Here is an 18,255-nt window from a genome sequence, read left to right as displayed (position 1 = left end):
TAACATCTTTTGGCACTTGCAATAGTACAGAAACCCCCTGAGGTAGGCTTCCGGGCCACTCTGCCCTGTGCTGCACTTCACACTAAATCAGTAATACTGGGGTCACAGATTGTCTCGCATTGTATGGAGGCCACACTTGGGATGTCACATTACCCTGTAGCCCCAAGTGGCACTTACGGATGCGTGCGTACCTACCTCCATCCTTTCTGAGCAGACCTGGGAGTGCCTGCTGGGGGGGACAGGAGGGGTAGGTGCTGTGATGCACAGCCGCAGTCAGAATTCTGGGGCCGCACCGTGACAGGCCGGGGCAGAGTGCCGCTGCTGCACTGAGGCTGCCCGGCCTGGAGTTTGATTAGCCGTGTCTGCCAGGGGCACCGTGGGAAACGGGAGGGTGGCAGGTGCATACCAGTTTCTCCACATTTCATGGCTAGATTGCGTGAAACTATTTCTTAGCTGAGGTTCAAGCAAGGAAAGAGCTGTAATTTGAATTTTGTTGATTTGTTAAGTAAGATGTTTAAAAAGTTTGATGTTGAGGTAACAGTACGGAAAATTTGTTGTTTCTAGTAAGAGTCAACACTCCAGGAGTTGACAGTGTGACTTCTGAGGCACCACATCATCGGGAAGGGCTGATGCCTGCTTGGAGGTTAGGCCTGGGCCATTGGCTGGCTCCGGTGTGTTTCTGCCTAATGGGAAGAACTAAAAACAGAATATCTGTTCTCAGGAAGACCGTGCTGTGTTCCCGCCTGACCCCACTGGCTCCGGTACAGAACCTGGGTCATTGATGGTCTGAGGAGCGTAAGGATGGAGACTTATATTTCATTTCACTTCTTGAAGCGGGAAGAAAAGACGTCAGTGGGAAAACTTGCACTTAGTGACACGGGCACCGAGGGAGGGTGGGAAGGCTCTGTCTGCTGTAGAAAGGCCTTTAGCTCCATTTCGCAAGGGGTTAAACCAGATACAGAAAGAGTGATTTGTACACCGTTCCAAAGCTGCATCAGAGCCAGAATTAGAATCTGGGTCCCTGCCCCCCAAAAACCCAAGTGACTGCTATAGTAAACTACAGGCAGTGGGCCGAATCTGGCCCACAGCTTGTTCTTATAAATAAAGTTTTATTGGAACACAGCCACACTAATTCATTTACACATTGTCAGTGGCGCTTTTATACTCCAACATCAGAGTTGAGTAGTTGTGACAGATACCGTAAAGACCCACAAAGCCCAAACAATTACCATCTCGCCCGTTATAGAGCACGTTTGCTGATCCCTGATGTAGACAATCGGTGCATAATTTCAGGAACCAGCTCTAATCCGTTTGACCCACCTTGACCCTGATTCCTTTGATCCCCTCACCCTTTCTTCCTGGCTGTTATCTGTGACATGAGATCTTTTCCACCACCAAAGGGAATACCTTGTAAACCAGGCTTTCACAGAACTGTAGTGGAACAATCACTTATGATAAAAAGTTTTAAATGCCTCTGTCTGTTTTACTGTCTAATTTAACATCGGCTAAGAAAATGTAGCCAAGTGGCAAGAGCTTATCTTACCCGCTCCCCGCCTTTGAAGACTGATTTTATTTTTGAAGCCTTTAACAGGTGTTGGTTTAATAGACTTCTGCTGTATTAAGTTCTCCTCTCCCCAGAGGACAGCCTGAGGGGGAAACCGACACTGGATGGAGGCGAATGCCGTGTGACCACACGTTTCCTGCATCCCGTCACTAAGAATTTGTTCTAATTTTGTTTGGTGGCAGAGAAAGGCTGGAGTGCTCCTTTGATGCAGCCAGTTGGAAGTACGCCCACAATACTGAGCTGCCCCCTCCCCGCTCCTCACTTTCTTTTTGTAAGCTTAAGGGCATCCCTTTGTGGCTTTCTGACTACCTAAGAATAAAGGTAGTCGTTCCTCCTTCCAATATAGGTCCATAAAGGTGCAATCTCAAAGGAACCCATAGTATCCGCGGGTAAGACCTTCGGCTTCACCTGCCTTCTTTGCTGAGATTAGCTGCACAAAGCTCTGCAAGTTTGCTGCTCATGGGGGACTCTTGGCAGCTGGTATGAAAGCTAGGCCTGGCTGAGGCCAGTTACTCAGGCCAGTCTGAGCCACCCAGGAAGTAGTCAGCTAGCAGTCAGATCTAGGCAAGGTTGCTGAAGGGTTGAATCTAAGGCACTGCTTTTAAAATTCTGCCTCCAGAGTCTCTTGGATGGGCTGGTGGATAGTCCTGTTCCCTTGGGGTTGCGTGCTGGCTCCTCCACTTCCCAGCTGTGTGACCTCGGGAGAATTCCAGCAGACCTCTGAGCCTCAATTTCTCTAACTATAAAGTTAGGGTTAAGTATAGTACCTGTCTCATTGTGATTTCACTGAGACTTCACCCAGGGCCTGCTCCATGTAGGTGTTCAGTAATTGGTCAGCTATTGTTAAAAAGAACTGGGACAAGGCTTCAGAGGTTATAAAGATGAGTGTGGATCTTCTTCTGAACTGAGCAGTTAGTCACGTTAGAGGAGTGACATCATGACCACATTGTTGCACATGACGATAAAAAAGAAGACAGTTTTATGAAAGTGGAACACTGGTTTGAATCGGGGCAGCAAACACATTTTCACAGCCATCCGCTCTTAAGGAGGAAGTGGGAGGCTTCCCCCGAACACTGGCTCTAACCCTGGTGGATGGCTATCTGGAGGGGCTGTCTCGGGCAGGCCTGCTACCCCTGGTGGGGTTGGTTTTAGCGGGCCAGGAGCAGGGCCCCGAGACCCACTTGCTGCAGGAGTGAGAAGGGGAACAGAATCCAGCTGGTTGGGGATCCATCAGATCTCTAGCCACCCTGAGTCCTACAGACGTTTTGGTCTGGGATTTGCTTTGAAGCCCGGCTCCCTGTGGCTGGGTTTGATACTCTCCAGCTGGAGCAGGCTTGTTTCCTGCACAAAGCTAAGAGTGAGAGCTCTGAGTCAGTCCTTTGTTCCTGAGAGAGGACCCAGGCCTGCCTGTTTGCATTGAAATGTGGCAGAGGAATAGACAAGGGCCAGATATGCATTTCTTCATTCTTTTTCCAGAGTACCTCTTGCAAACTAGATCCTGAGCCTGACTGAATTATGACTAATAAAAACAAGGACTCATTTTATTGAGCAACTGCCACATGTTAGGTCACATCAGCTCATAGGGTATAGGAACTTCCCACCCCACTTTACAGACACGGCTCGTCTGAAGTTCACCGCTTGCTATAAGTGGTATAACCGGGATTTGAACTTAGGGTATTGCTCCTGGCATGTTCTTCAGTGCTATGCCATGTTCCAGGAAGAACTCCTGGCCTTGGGAATTGCCAGGGTCTACAGAGATACCTATCACAGTGTGATTCTTGCTCTGCGAGAGATGGGAGACACAATTCTGCAGGAGCACAGAGTCATGTGCTCAGCTTTCCTGAGCCCACGGAGTTCAGGAAGAGTTTGATCAGGGCTCCAGGCTAGAGTCTAGAGCAGAGAGACCAGCTATAAGGGAGGAGATTGGCATGCACATGCTCAGCAGCTGGGAACAGCTATGTTTGAGCCCCAAGGACCTCTAAAGCCACTCTGGGCTAGGTTGTTTGCATCTGGGCAGTGCTGCCACAGGGCAGTTGACAGACTCTTCCCTTCATGTTTCCTGATTGGATTCATCTGCTTGCATGGTTTTCTACTTAAATGCTGGTGAGTCCCAAATCTGTGTTTGGCCTCAGCCTTGCTGAGTTCACCCCTATTCATTCTTTGTGATTCAGTCAACAAATATTTATTGAGCACCTATTTTGTGCCTCATACTGTTCCAGTAGTTGGAAACACAGTAGTGGACAAAACACACAGATATGTCTGCCTTCATGGAGCCACATCCTGGTGGCAGAGAAGATGTTAAACTAGAAATAAGCAGTCCTGGATATCTTAGATGCTAATTAGAGCTATTGAGAAAAATAAAGCATGCAAAGGAGTGGAAAGTGTGTGTGTGGGGAGGGTTGAGGGGGTGGGGAGGACTTGTGGTTTTAGAGAGCATGGCCAGGAAGTCTCAATGAGAAAGTGACATTTGAATAAAGATGTGAAGGAGTAAGGGCATAAGACCTGTGGATCTCTGGGGGAAAAGCATTCCAAGCAGTGGCAAAGGCAGATGCAAAGGTCCTGAGGCAGGAGTCTGCCTGCCACGTCTGAGGGCCAGTGTGGGCAGAGCGAGCCAGGTGGAGGAGTCAGGTGGGTATGAGGCAGATCATCTGGGCCTTGGAAAACATTGTAAGGATTCGGTTCTAGTGAGACACCAGGGCAATTGTTTGAGTTGCAGCCAAAGCAGTCCTGTCAACTGACTTGTTTTTTGCTTTGTTTTTAAATGGTGGTAAAATACACATAACGTAAAATTTACCATCTTAAATCATTTTTTAAGCATGTAGTTCAGTAATGTTAAGTATACTCGTGTTGTGCAATCTCCAGAGCTCTTTCCAGTTTGCAGAACTAAAACTCCATGCCATTAAACAGCTTCCCATTGCTGCCTCCCTGCAGCCCCTGGCAGCCACTGCTCTACTTTCTGTTTCAATGAATTCGACTATTCTATAGGTACCTCATAGAAGTGGAACCACACAGGATTTGTCTTTTTGTGACTGGCTTTGTTTCACTTAGCATAAATGCCCTCAAGATTCGTCCATATTGTAGCTTGTATCAGAATTTCCTTTTTAAGGCTGAATGATAGTTTGTTGTACGTGTTTGTTATACCGCATTGTGTTCGTCCGTCCATCCATCCATCCATCCATCCATCCATCCATCCATCGATGCATACTTTGTTGTTTCATCTTTTGCCTGTTGTCAAAATAATGCTGTTATAAATATGAGTGTACAAATATCTCTTTCTGATCTGCTTTTAATCTTTCTCGATATATACCCAGACATAGAATTGCTAGATCTTGCTAATTCTGTTTGAGTTTTTGAGGACCCACTATTTTCTTCAGCAGCGCACCAGGGTTTTATAATAATGTCTCCACATCCTGGCCCATACCTATTACATCTCTTTTTTTGATAGTAGCTGTCCTGTGGGGTGAGTGGGGATCTCATTGCATTTCCGTAGGATCAGTGATGTTGATCATGTTTTCATATGCTTTTTAGCCATTTGTATATCTTCTTTGGAGAAACGTCTATTCAAATCCTTTGCACATTTTTCAATTGGGTTGTGTGTTTTTGTTGTTGTTGAGTTGCAGGGATTCTTTATATAGTCTACATGTGAACCGCTTAAGAGATGCATGATTTGCTCAGGTTTTCTCCCACTCTGTGGGATGCCTTATCAGGATCTCTTCGGCTGCTGGGTTGGGGATAGACTCTAAGTGGGCAAGGATGGATGGTGTAGCCTTGTTCCCTGCTAACCTGGTTGTCTTAATATTTCCGAACTAGAATATATAGGCTCACCATTCGATGCATCTCCAGCTGTCACCTCCAGATCCTTTGGGTCCCTCTGGCTCTCGGGTGTCTGTGTGCCGGTGCCTGTGCCCTGGACCTCTGTGACACGATTCCCTGCTCCTTAGCCTGGCCTGTGAGGCGTTGCCTGACAGGGCCCTGCATACCCTCCCAGCTCCAGGTGCAGCCCTGCCTCTGCCCCAGCATCACCATCCTGCCCTCTGGAGCTGGCCTGCCAGATTTCAGCACTGCTCGTCTCTTGTTCCCAGCACGTTCATCCGTCCTGCCTCTGTGCCCTCACTGCACGAGCCCTTGTTTCACATCTCCATGGCTGCCTCTTCTGCTAAGTGGGGAATTCTTTCCAGCGTGTGAAAGAGACCCGTCTTCATCACAGCTCTTCCTCCAGAGCAGGCCTGGCACAGAGCAGGGGCCCAGAATGTGTTGGATTTTTTCAGTGACTGACTAGACTGATGAGAAAGAAGAAGAAAGGTGCAAGGTAGACGACAGAGGAGAGAGACAAGGGGGCCGTGGGAGAAGTGTCGGGGGCTTACAGCAGCCGCCCTGTGGCCCTGTCTGTGTGTGGGGGCACTTTGTGTGACTGTGGGCCTAGGGCGCCCCTTCCTCTTGTCTCAGCCCCTCTTTCCCCGGCTCCGGCACTGCATTCAATTCCTGGATAAGGCTCAGCCCTGTCGCCTTTACTTCTTGTTCTTTTTTTCCCCATACTTTACATAATAAAGGTTTTCTTTTATTTTCTTTTTGAGTCAGAAAACCGAAGAGACTATCTTTATAAAGAACTTAATAAAGAAATCAAAGGAAATAGCTTTGGGCGGGGGTAGTACAGGAGGGGACATGAAGGGAAAAAGTGGTCTTTCATTCTAGGGAGATTTCACTGTGTGTTGAGTTTTGCCCTCGTAAATGGAGTTGTGGGTTCAGGGCCTGGGAGAGTTGTGAGAAAAACAAAAGAGTCGACGAGAATCCCCAGAGCTTCTGGGAAAGAGGGCCTTGTTTATGCCTGTTGGAACTGATTTGGTCAAGTGTTTGTTTAAAAGAGATGCCACTTGGTAAGCGTTGCCTGGCTTACTTGTGTTGTGTTCAAGAATGCTTTGATTGGCCAGGGACCCTGACACTGTTTACTCAGAAACTGGCCGAGTGAGTGCCTGGAACCCAGAGGCCCAGCGTACCACCCGACAGATGCTTATGTGTCGGAAGGTTGGCAGTACGGCTGCGGTGGTTCGAGTCTGCCAGGCAGAGCCAAACCCACGAGGGGCTCTTCCTCGGTTAGCATTTGTTGTCTTTCTCCTGATTAATAAATACTGATTAGTTGGTTAGAGTGCATTTGTCAGCAGGAGGATTAAGGTACAAGTGAATCCTGGTGGTAAAATGCCTTTCTTGGAGGGAACTAAACACATTTATGCTGACATCAGCCATGCGCTTTAGTGTGGCTTCAGGGTGGATCTTCTGTATCCCTAAAATAAAGGGTTGTGGCCCATCTTCCAGATGAGGAAACTGAGGAACAGAGTTACCAAGGGCTAGAGTGAGGAGCTTCAAGGGATTCGATTCCCGTCAGACCCAGTGCTGAATTCCTGGTTTCCCTGTTGTCAGGATTTTGTCTTCTTCTTGTTCTTCTGTTTTCCTCCTTGTACTTGTCTCCATGCCTGGTGCGTGGTAGGTGTCGGTGCAATGTGAGGAGTGCAGTGACTGTGAGGATGGATGAAACTGAACCGTGGGCTCCGCTGCCTGCAGTCTTGTACATGATGGGCTGCACGGGGTCCCGAATGTTGGAGACCAGAGCCGCGCTCAGAGCTGGCTGGTTGCACCCAGCATACCCCCCATGGGAAGAGCCCCATGAGTTTTGAGTTCTGGTCAGGCTATGCTGCTGTCTGCACTGTCTGAAATATCAGCCCTGTGTTCTTGCCCCTGAGGAGAGCAACGTAGGCTTGAAACTTGGACAGACTTGTCACAGAGAACTTGGTATTCTGTCTAGCACCCATCATCCAGTGGGTGATAACTTGATGGAAAGAAGAATGGGAAATCGCATTTAAAGAGTGTCACTGCATTTATAATTATCTGAAAGAGAAAAACAGCTAGGAAAAAAGTGTGTCTAAAAGTAGTGGTGGTGGGGGGAATAATAGTTTCTTTGCAAAAAGACATGCTCAAGTCAGCTCCCTTTGTGTGTTTTAGGCAACACAATAAGATTCGCAGTGTGGAGGGGAGTCAGCTGAAGGCTTACCTGTCCTTGGAAGTGCTGGATCTGAGCTGGAACAACGTCACGGAGATCCGGAGAGCCTGCTTTCCGCACGGGCTGCCCATAAAGGAGCTGTAAGTACCTCCGCTCTGCCATTGGCACCCCGGTCTGGATGCAGGGTGGGCAGTGCCGTCTCCTCTCAGCCTCAGCCTGGCTTAGGCCATGGGGACGGCCACAGAGCTCCTTGGCTGTCCTCAGCAGGGGAAGGCAGGGGAACCAGGTTGTGTCTTCTCTTTGCCCATTTATAGAGCATCCCAAACCCTGCAGCATTATTCTCACCTGACGGATGAGGCTGCTGAGACACGAAGAGATTGAGTACCGTGTTTCCCCGAAAATAAGATCTAGCGGGACAATCAGCTCGAATGCGTCTTTTGGAGCAAACATTAATATAAGACCCGGTCTTACTTTACTATAAGACCGTGTCTGATGTGATATGATGTGATGCAATGTGATACCAGGTCTTGTATTAATTTTTGCTCCAAAAGACGCATTCGAGCTGATTGTCCAGCTAGGTCTTATTTTCGGGGAAATACAGTATTAGCTTAACAGACCCGCCACTTAAGAGGAGATTCTAGCCCTCAAATACAGGTGTATCCCGGCTCTAAAGCCTGTTTTCTTTCCCATTTACTGGGCTGCCTCGCTGGAAAGCAGAGAGGAGAGAATCAGGGTAGTTAGAGGAATGGCAGTGGGAGTCCTCTTTGCAGAGGCTTAACCTGTCGGTGCTTATCTTTCTAGAATCACGCACTGTTGAAACACATCATTTGGTTTATTTGAGGGAGCAGTTACTCCCTTCTGTCGGTTCTCAGAACCTTCTAAATTTCCTTGTGGGTCTCTTTTGCTTTTACCCACCTTAGCGCCCCCTTGTATACCCAACAGATGGTGGACAGGAGGAAAAAAGTTAAATCCTATTTAACCCACAGCCTGTTGGTAGGAAAAGGTTGCTTTGGGGAAGAAACTGAAAACCCAGGCTAAAGAGATGTTCAGAATGACATGTGAGTTTTTATTCCTTGCGTTATTACTGTTCCTGACTAATTTTGGAGATTATTTGCAAGGGTAGTTTAGGGGTCATTGTGACCCATTTGTTCAGGGAAAGCAAGACGTGGCACATGGATTTTCCCAGAGCCCCAAGGAGGGGAGTGACTTCCTTCTTAGGCTGCACCAGGGCACCAGGATTGGAAAGGGGAGGCCTTGGCCTTTGGTGAGCCCTGCGGCCGTGCTTTGCCCCCCGGTGAGGGCTTCCCAAAGGTGTCCAGCTGCCACCTGGTGCTTCGTGCTTGAAACAAAGAAACCACCAACTGCCAAACGGAGTTGCGGTGACCTTCTCTCTCTGCATGAGAGCAGGAGAGAACTTCTCTTTTGGCAGATCCTGGCCGGTATACCTTCATCACACAGACTGCTCTTCATTAATCTGGCATGTTAAGAACAAACAGTCCAGCTCCATTTGGGAAGAATCCTCATGTGCCCTGTCCTGGGCTACTGCCTGATGGAGAGACCAGAAATACCACATTTCCCTTCCCCTTTCTGTTGAAGAAAATTCTCTCTATTTTTTCTCCTTTTTGCTTACACTTCCAAAGACAGCATTTATTTGAGGAAGGAAGGAGAGGTGTTGGAGGTGCCTTCTCAGAGGATCATCAGAGTGTTCCTCCCTTTTTTGTCTTTTCTGCCCTTTATTCTTATTTGATGTCACTTACGCACAACAGACGGCACAGGTCTGAGCTGTGGGCTGCAGCACATTTTGAGCGGAGGGTCTCATACTTACATAATCCTGTATGCGGAGGTCCCCGTGAAGTATGGCCTGTTTCCTAAGGGACTCTGTGTAAAGCCTCTTTAACTAGAGTGTTTCTTTGAGACATTTAAAAGTAATACAATGAATTGGTTTGTGCACTTTTATGGCATAAGTAGTACAACGAGACCCACTTCAAAATTCAAGGCTATTTCCCCAAATTGTGAAATCCATCCTGACCTTGCCTTGCAGTTCACTTTCTGCTTCCTGGGGCTTTCTCACTAACCCTTGGGTAGTGGCGTGTTGTGGAAGGTACCCTGCAGGTGGCCCCCACCGGCAGGGAAGGTGTGTGGGAATGGCCCGCGGTGGAGGTAACTGACTTTCATGCCCCCCACCCCCACCCCGGGCTTGCCAAGCACCACAAGCACAGTGTGCTCCGCGCTGAATCAAGGCTTCCGTCCAGGTCTCAAGTGGACGGTCATGACATGGCCCTGCGTTTCCCTGGCCCCCACGTTGGGGAGTGAAGATGGGCTTTGCAGCCTTGGGATGACAAAGATCTCATGGGAAGTGTGTTTCTCTGGGTGTGTTGTAGCTCATTTTCCCAGCTTGGCCAGGTCTGGTGTGTGTAACAGAACGAGGAAGGCCTCCTCCTGACCACTGCATTTTCTCTCCCGAATCATTCCAGCAACCTGGCAGGCAACCGGATCGGCACCCTGGAGTCGGGAGCATTTGATGGTCTGTCACAGTCGTTGCTGACGCTCCGCCTGAGCAAAAACAGGATCACACAGCTTCCTGTGAAAGCATTCAAGTTACCTAGGTTGACACAACTGTGAGTATAGAAACCTGCACTTTAATTAAGGTCAGCCAAACTTTATGGAGGCCAGATTTCCCCAGGGACCCCATGCCAAATGCAGCTCCTTCCTCACCCCCGCTTGGTCAAGCTCTGCATAAACTATCATTAATGACTGTATGGCAGCACCTAATAAAAGCAAATTAGAAGCTGGGTCTGGTGCCTGCGGGCTGCCTCAGGTTGCTGAGGAAAAGATCCACTGCAGGTCTACCTGCTTGTCTTTGTTGGAACTTTCCAGAATGACATGAGGAATCCTGCTGGTCCTGGCGAGGGCTTAGGCTCTTTGGGTTAGGTTCCTTATTGATCTTAGAAGTTTTGGGGTATGTGTGCGTGTTTAAGGAACCCAGAAAATCTGTGCCATGGGCATTAGGGTATCCAGTGCTTCTTGAGCAGTTTGAGGGGAAGTTAGGTGTAGCCAGAGGTAGTAGTCAGCAAGAGATGGGCCATCGTCTCCATCTCCTGAGTCATATAAGGTCGCTGATTTATTTATTTCTTGTTGAAACAAAGGATTTATTTGTTTAGTTTTTTGATGACCAAGGACGAGTGCCCTCCAGGAATGGCACAGGGTTCGGATTCAAGAAAACCTCCATTTACTAGAACCTGATGGATATTCTTTACATTTTTTTCTGTCATCTTTGTACCAAAGAGTGTCTCTCAGGAAAATAAGCCAATCCTGGAGAACTGGTTTAAACAGAACGAAACAATTGTTCATGGCCAGTGTGGCAGCAAGAGGGAGTGTGCTCAATGATCTCTCTGCCTGTGCCCCCGGTCCCCCTGCTGCAGCCATGACAGACCCTGGGCTCTGCCCTCTTCCTCCTGGTGCTCAGGAGGTTTTTTGTAGGGCAGGGTCATGGGGCACTACAGAAGAATTTGGGGGAAAACCAAGGGCTTTCTGGTCAGCCCTGTGTTCCCCGCCCCTTTCCCCGGTGTTCTTGATGGATGCAGCCCACCCAGATTCCCAAAAGCTTTGGGTTATCTGAGGTTTGCCCACACTGGGACTAGAAGCCAAATGTGTGTGCTTCATGGTGTGTCTAGATCCCCCACAGGCAGTAACTTCTCTGTCAGTAGAGATCCTATTAATGCCCGAGTGAAAGTATCATTGCCATTTGATACCCAGCGGTTAGCTCTTTCCTGGGTGGAGGCAACTCGTGTGGGTTTCTGTTGCTGAGCTAAGAGACAGCTCACCCAAACTTCGTATCCTGAGTCATACATACCTACCTCCTGTCTGCAGAGTCGTGGACATGCTGGGAGGAGATGGGAGCGCTGGCTCATTCAGGAGCACAGGGAACCAGCTTCTGGAGAGCCCCACACCTCCTGTCTCATTCATTAGCAGGGTCAGCGCCTGCACGTGGGCAGGAGCTGCCATGAGATGCCAGGAGGCTCCCGCTGCACAGAGGCTGCACTGGGACCTCTTCACTGCGATTTTCCCTGCTGCCTGGGAAACCCAGCGGGACTGCGTGGGAACGGTTGTAGGGGGGTGCATGGTGGGGGAGCTGCTCTGAACGCACCCGTTTCATCTCTTTAGGGACCTCAATCGGAATCGGATTCGGCTGATCGAGGGCCTGACGTTCCAGGGCCTGGACAGTTTAGAGGTTCTGAGGCTTCAGCGGAACAACATCAGCAAGCTGACCGACGGGGCCTTCTGGGGCCTCTCCAGGATGCACGCGCTGTAAGTGTGGGCGGGTGCTCGGGCAGGGCCCTGGCTGTGCTTGGGCACCGGGACTCGCGTGTGGTCCGCCTTCGTCACACACCCATGTGTCCACTCAGGCCCCTGCCCCGAGGATCGTCTAGGACTCAGCCGGTGCCAGCCCCTCCCTTCGGGACTTCAGCCGGGCCTAACTCAGTGTCTTTGGGAACTTTGCCAAATCTAAGGGTGTTTTCCTCCCAGGTTAGGAAAGTCCGCTGGGGGCAGGCGCGGGGGTGGGGTGGGGTGGGGGGGTGGTGGTGGGCGCTTAGTGGATTTGGTCAAGTTAGTTGCTTAGTGAAGATGGAAGAGGGAGCCTATTTGCTGGGGCTGTTCTCCCCTCCCCGTTTCTGCTCCCTCACGCCCGCCCCCTTCGCTGACTAGAGCAGGCTGCCTTCCCACATCCTCTCCCCTCTCCCACGCGCTACAGGAAGTTCCTTCTCTCCCGCTTTGGGTTTGACAGTCTTCCTTGATGTGCAGGTGGGCCAAAAATGTATAGTTCTTCCTGGACATTTATTTATGTTTAGTGAGCTAATCAGGCCACTTGGTACAGATGTTCCGCTTTTATCAGGGGACCATTCTTCCCTCCAGATGTGTCCAATCGCAGAGCTTGCTTTTCTGCCAGATTAACGTAAAACAACAAAAAAGCATGCCAAGAAGGGCAGAAAAGGCAGTTACTGATCTTTTACTTTTAAACATTTGAATTTGTTTATTGTTAATCAGAAGTAACATATACTCATAGTTGAATAAAATCAGATTGTAAAGAAAAGCAGTTGTTGCCCACCCCTCCCATCCACCATTGCCTCTTTCCCTCAGTTCTGCTCCCAAGAGGCAGTCCCTTCTCATTTCTCTTTCTGTGTTTTTCTGTTTGTAGTTTTGCTGGTGCTTACTTCCACTTACACCACTGTCTCCATTTGTCAGCTTGAGATTTCTTGCTGTATGGTCAGTGATTTAACTTGTCCGACACATCCCCCCACTCCCTTCCAGTCTCTACAAGTTATGTCAGGATGTTCTTGTCTTTTATTAGTTATCTTTGCAACTGAAACAGAAAACAAAAGTTGTATGTCCATTCCATCAACTCTATTCTGTGTTTCACCGATCCACGCCCCTCTCTCTCTGCCCCTCCCCCCTCTCTCTCTGTGCAGCGAGGGCATTAGCCCCTGGTTTTGCTTTTTACTCTCTTCCTTGTCCACTTTTGGTTGGCTGTGCCTCTGTTTTTACATATTCAAGAACACTTTTACTAAACGGCCTTAAAACTATCATTTTGGACTTTGAAATCTAGGTGGTCATGTGCTGGGTGGACTGAGATTAAAAGAGAATTCTCAGAAAAAAATGGAGTTAGCACATACCATATGGTGTTATGTTAAACAAATTCACACAAATTGGGGGCGATGAGTTGCCTTCGAGGTTATTGATAAATTTAATGCTTACTTTTTGAGCAGAGGCAGAAAGTGAGGTGGGTAACAGTAAGAAACACATGTTGCCCAAAGCAGTCATGCTGAACACAGGTGACATTTGAATGAGTAACTTGTATTGAAGTGGTCAGTTGTGTGGGGTGGAGCCATCCTTGGCCAGGATGTGCAGTGTCGAGAAGGGGGTGACAGTGCCCTTAACCAGTAAACTTGGTGGGAGCTGAGGTTCACAGCACGGTGCTGAGATTTGACATGCATTTTCTTATTTCCTTCTCGTAACAGTCCTATGAAGAAGATACCCTTGGATGTCTCCGTTTTCTAGATGTTCAGGCTCATTCAACCCACAAAGTGGCAAAATTGGGGTTTAGATCCAAGTACTCTGACCCCAGAGCCTAAGCTGTGTCTCTTGGCACAGTGGTCCCAGTGTCCACACTTAGTTAGCCAAACCTGGATTTGGATTCTGGTCCCTCATTACATGCCAACCTGTGGAATCTTAGACAAGTTACCTAGCTTCTCCCAGCCTCAGTTTCCTCATCTATAAAGTGGGGATGATAATGAAAACTACCTTCTTTTCTCTCTTCTTTCTCTTCCTTTCATGGACTCTGCCCTCTGCTTGGAACTCCTCTGCCCATCTGTGTGCCTGGTTTACCTATGCTCAGCCACAAATGTCGCTTCTGGGAAGCTTCCTTTCGCCCTCTGAACTCTGTCCATCTGTTTGATTTGCCTGTCTCGCTGCTCCCACCCACGCACCCTCCACGGTTCCCTCATGCAATGTTGTTACACCCTTAGTGCTGACCAGTGTCTGCTTCCCAGTGGCTGCTCACTTGCTGTGTGTGCAGTGGATGAAGGAGTGGCTCGGGGACGTGCCATCGTCATCCTGCGTGTGCTTGTCATTGCAGGCATCTGGAGTATAACAGCCTGGTGGAAGTGAACAGCGGCTCGCTCTACGGCCTCACGGCCCTGCACCAGCTCCACCTCAGCAACAACTCCATCTCCCGTATCAGCCGTGACGGCTGGAGCTTCTGCCAGAAGCTGCATGAGTTGTGAGTGGCCCCTGGCTTTGCTGTGTGCCATTTAGAGACACTGCCTGTGGGTGACACTCCAGTGCCCAGGAAGCGCTAGGCCTGGCACATCTCAAAGTGGACGTTGGGCGGCTCAGGTGGGGAGGGGCTCAGAGCCCTGCAGTGGCCTGTTTGAGGGAAGACAGAGCCCAGTGACCAGGCGCAGAGCAGGACCCCGAAGCCCAGTCCCTCAGTGATCTCACCGTGACTCCTTCCTAATCCCCTCTGCATCCCCGATTCCAGGTCAGCGAGGGCTCCAGGGGCAGCCCTAGGACCCTGCGGAGCTTAGGCCCCAAGCCTCCCTGGGCGGGTGAAAGGCCCTGCTTGGAGTGCTCTGCTCTGCTCTGCTCGGCTTGGCCTGCGAAGGGAGGGCAGCCACAGAAGTGTTCCCCTTGCAGCCGTGAGAGCTGTTGTACACCAATAGCTACAACGAGTAACACAGACTTCTTTAGTGAAGGGTCATTTGGGCTCAAGCATAGAAAGGACAGTGAACCTGAGAGCTGACGACGCCCCGAAACCCTGACACCGGGAGAATTGACCATGCTCTGCTCTGCTCGGCTTGAATTTGCCCCCAAATACGACCTAACTGGAAAATAAGCCCTAGCCTGGATTTTTAGGATGACATCCCCTGAACATAAACCCTAATGTGTCTTTTGGGGCAAAAATTAATATAAGACCCGGTCTCATTTTCGGGGAAACACAGTACGTGCCTGGCAGTGTCTGCGTCCCTGCCTGAGACCCATGGCCCTGGCACTTGCTCCTCCCCTCCCCCTTAGCATTCCCTGACCCACGGGGAGACTCCTGTGCTGATGTGACTGTGTGATTACACTTCACTTAAGGATGGACAGTTCCCTCATTCCTTCGGGAGACTCCCAGATGGAGCTCCCAGGCTGGGGCTGGGATCTAAGCTGGTGCCCAAGGTGGCTAATAAGGTAGGACAGACTCTCTGGGAGGGGCTGGCTTGGGCTGTCTGCACTTTAGGGGGGGAGTGTTAATGACAGCAGCCAGGGACTCGATGGACATACCCACGTCCCCGTGTTTCTGTCCCATGTCTACAAGATTCGTTGTTTGGAGGAAACAAGTGTATTCTCAGTGTGTATGTTATTTCAGTTTAATATGTTCAAGGTTTCTGAATTCTACTTTAGTCCACTATGTTTCTTCCCTTCCCTTCCTTCCTTCCTTCCTTCCTTCCTTCCTTCCTTCCTTCCTTCCTTCCTTTCTTCCTTCCTTCCGTTTGGATGGGTTTTCTTTTTTCTAGGCTTGACTGTAGGAAGAGATTCACCCACGGAAGCAAACAGTTGTTCTGAGTGCCAGGCTTCTGTCCGTCTCGAGTCTTTTTCTCTCTTGACCTCACCAGGCAAACTTAGGGGGATGTTTAAAGTTAATGTTGAGTCTTGCAGCTGGTGTTTTTATCTGTGCTTCCGTGTTTTCCCCCTTGCGCCTCTCCTCCCCCCATATACCCCACACTGATTGGAGTTTATATTTCAGGGAATCCATCATTCCCTAAAGCACAAATCAATAGACCTACCTCTTTCCTTTTGCTCACTTTCCTTGGATTTTGTGAATGTATACGTGTTAGTGTTAACCTTTTGGGTTTAGCTTCCGGACCCTTCAGGGCAGAGCAGTTGCACAATATTCTCACGTGGTACTTGGTGGCTTCTGACAGGCTCTTTGCTTTGCTCGGGCTGTGACCCACTAGGGAACTCCCAGGACCCATGGTTTTCTGTTGTCCAGGCCTGGGAGCAGCGGGGAAGCAGGAGGGGTCTTCTCTAAGTCCCCCAAACCCAAGCCAGTCCAACTACTAAGGTGAGGGGTGGTCCTCTGAATCACTGGAGGTGTGCAAGCCCTTGCTGTTGAGGTGGTGGTGGTGAAAGGCATGCTTCCTGGGCCCCTTCCAGCTGGTGGGCACTGCGGCGCGGTCCTCTGCCCTCTAGACAGGCAGAGAGGGTCACCGAGTGTGCCCTCAGCAGCTTAGCAGTTTGCCCGACATCTAGGTAACCTCAGAGCCAGGCTTAGGACTGCTTTCCAGCATGTTTCCCGCCCCTCCTTTAAGCTAAATTCTTTAATTGCAGGTGAGGATGTAATTTTGATCCCCTGCCAGGTCTTTGCGACTGACAGACACAAGGACTTATTTCTCCAGGAGGGAACGAATGTTACTCCCTGCTGCCTTTAAAAACTCATTAATCTTCTCCAAATTTATTTTCCATATTCCTACCCCAGACCAAATTTCCCATTTTTCAATGATGGATGACTGACATGCCAAGTAAGCAGCCCAGGGCCGTGTCAGGGGCAGGAGGCATGCTGGGAAGAGGAAGGTTTGATACGCTCAGGGAAGGTGTATGATTTGGGGGCACATTCCCTGCCCTGCTTGCAGTGGGGGGGGGGGTCATGCTTAGAGACTGTCTGTCTTGGATGGGGGCGAGTCTGGATGGGAGACTGGTCAGGTGGGCACTGCCCAGGTGAGGCGTGAAGTTCTGTGAGGAAGGCTTGTTCCAGGTGGTGGCTAGTGGTGCCCTCTGCTGGCCAATGTCAGGAGTCTAACTGGGCCGCCCTGCTCACTGAGCACCCGCTGGGGTCCTGTCCAGAGTTGCAGGCCATGGCCGTGAGAAGCCCTTCATCACATGGATCAGAACTGGCCACAAGCACCGGCATGAAGGGCTGGAGCTTGGAGACTTCTTGAGCTGTGTGGCCCCGTGCAGTCCTCCCAGTTTCTCATACCTCCTGGTCTCCGTGACCCCCATGAACATTCCAGAGTCAAACTGGGTGTTGGGCCCTGATGGGTGACGAGCTGCCCGACCACTGTTGCCTTGGGGTTTTGTGGGTGTGTCCCTTCCCACTGAGACCGGCTTAGCGTGCCTTGCTGTTTAGGAAAGGACAGGGGAGGGCAGTCCCTGTGACCTGATGGTGACATTTGCTTCCTCTGCCCCTTCCTCAGGATTCTGTCCTTCAACAACCTCACCCGGCTGGATGAGGAGAGCCTGGCCGACCTGAGCAGCTTGAGCACCCTGCGCCTCAGCCACAATTCCATCAGCCACATCGCAGAAGGCGCCTTCCGGGGGCTCAGAAACCTGCGTGTCTTGTATGTCTGTCGCTGTGGCGTTGACAGAATGAAGGGGTCCCCAGCTAAGAGGGCGGGAGGGAGCAAACCAGCTGCTTTGTTGAATTGCTGAAGTCCCGTCTCATTGGCTGTGAGTCAAAATTGGATCCAAGGCTGACTGTTACGTGTGCAGGGTCTCAAACTTTTATATTATCAACTGAAAAAAACTGGTTGAGCAGAAAAATGTCCCTCACTCTCCCAAGATGGTGCCTGTAGAGTGACGATGACTCAAAAACAACTTGTTGTCAAGTGTTAATTCCCACTTGTCAAACGCTTGCAGGATGCTGGGCCCTGTTGTTGGGGAAAGCTGCCCAGGCGAGTGCTGGAGCAGCCTCCAGACAGCAGCCGTGGGGTCAGCCTTTCCAGGCTTGAGTCTTCTCTCTGCAACTTCCATTTTTAAGCCCCAAATATTTTCCGTCCAACGGAAGGGAATGCTGAGCTCGTCTCTTGGGGTACCATTTACACATCTTCAGCATACCGTGTCCACGATGCCCCTTTTCCAAGACAGGTGGTTAGAGAACCCTCTGTTTTTCCTTGAGCCTCAGTAGGGGTCATTTAGCAGAATGAACAAAATGGAGTCGATAATGTCATTTTCCTTTAAGTCCCTAATTAGCTGGAGTTGCCAGAAATTGCTGCAGGATGCTTTTGGGGACTTAAAATTTTTCAGTTGTTGGCTTCAGAGAACTTCAAAGCAACTATTGGAATAAAGTCTCTAAAGAGAAGCGTTTGGTTTTCAGCAGTGGCGGGGTTTTACAGCCTCCTTTCCAGGGGTGCCCCTCTGCGGAGACTGGGCCTGTCCCTGTACT

General features: G+C 49.9%; 1 protein-coding gene across 3 annotated transcripts in view; it reads left to right on the top strand.

The window, feature by feature from the left end:
• LRIG1 (leucine rich repeats and immunoglobulin like domains 1) overlaps positions 1 to 18,255 on the top strand; it is a 116,404-nt gene that overhangs the window by 71,005 nt on the left and 27,144 nt on the right. For all 3 annotated transcript variants that reach the window (XM_019757174.3, XM_019757173.3, XM_019757172.3), the window contains 5 exons: positions 7,559 to 7,696; positions 10,031 to 10,174; positions 11,721 to 11,864; positions 14,191 to 14,334; positions 17,288 to 17,431. In XM_019757174.3, coding sequence (XP_019612733.2) covers positions 7,559 to 7,696; positions 10,031 to 10,174; positions 11,721 to 11,864; positions 14,191 to 14,334; positions 17,288 to 17,431 — 714 coding nt within the window. The remainder of the gene's footprint in view (positions 1 to 7,558; positions 7,697 to 10,030; positions 10,175 to 11,720; positions 11,865 to 14,190; positions 14,335 to 17,287; positions 17,432 to 18,255) is intronic.

Source organism: Rhinolophus sinicus, chromosome 5, assembly GCF_057876585.1.
Source record: "Rhinolophus sinicus isolate RSI-liver-muscle chromosome 5, RSI-T2T, whole genome shotgun sequence".
Taxonomy (NCBI): domain Eukaryota; kingdom Metazoa; phylum Chordata; class Mammalia; order Chiroptera; family Rhinolophidae; genus Rhinolophus; species Rhinolophus sinicus.
This window is presented reverse-complemented; position numbering and strand designations above follow the sequence as displayed.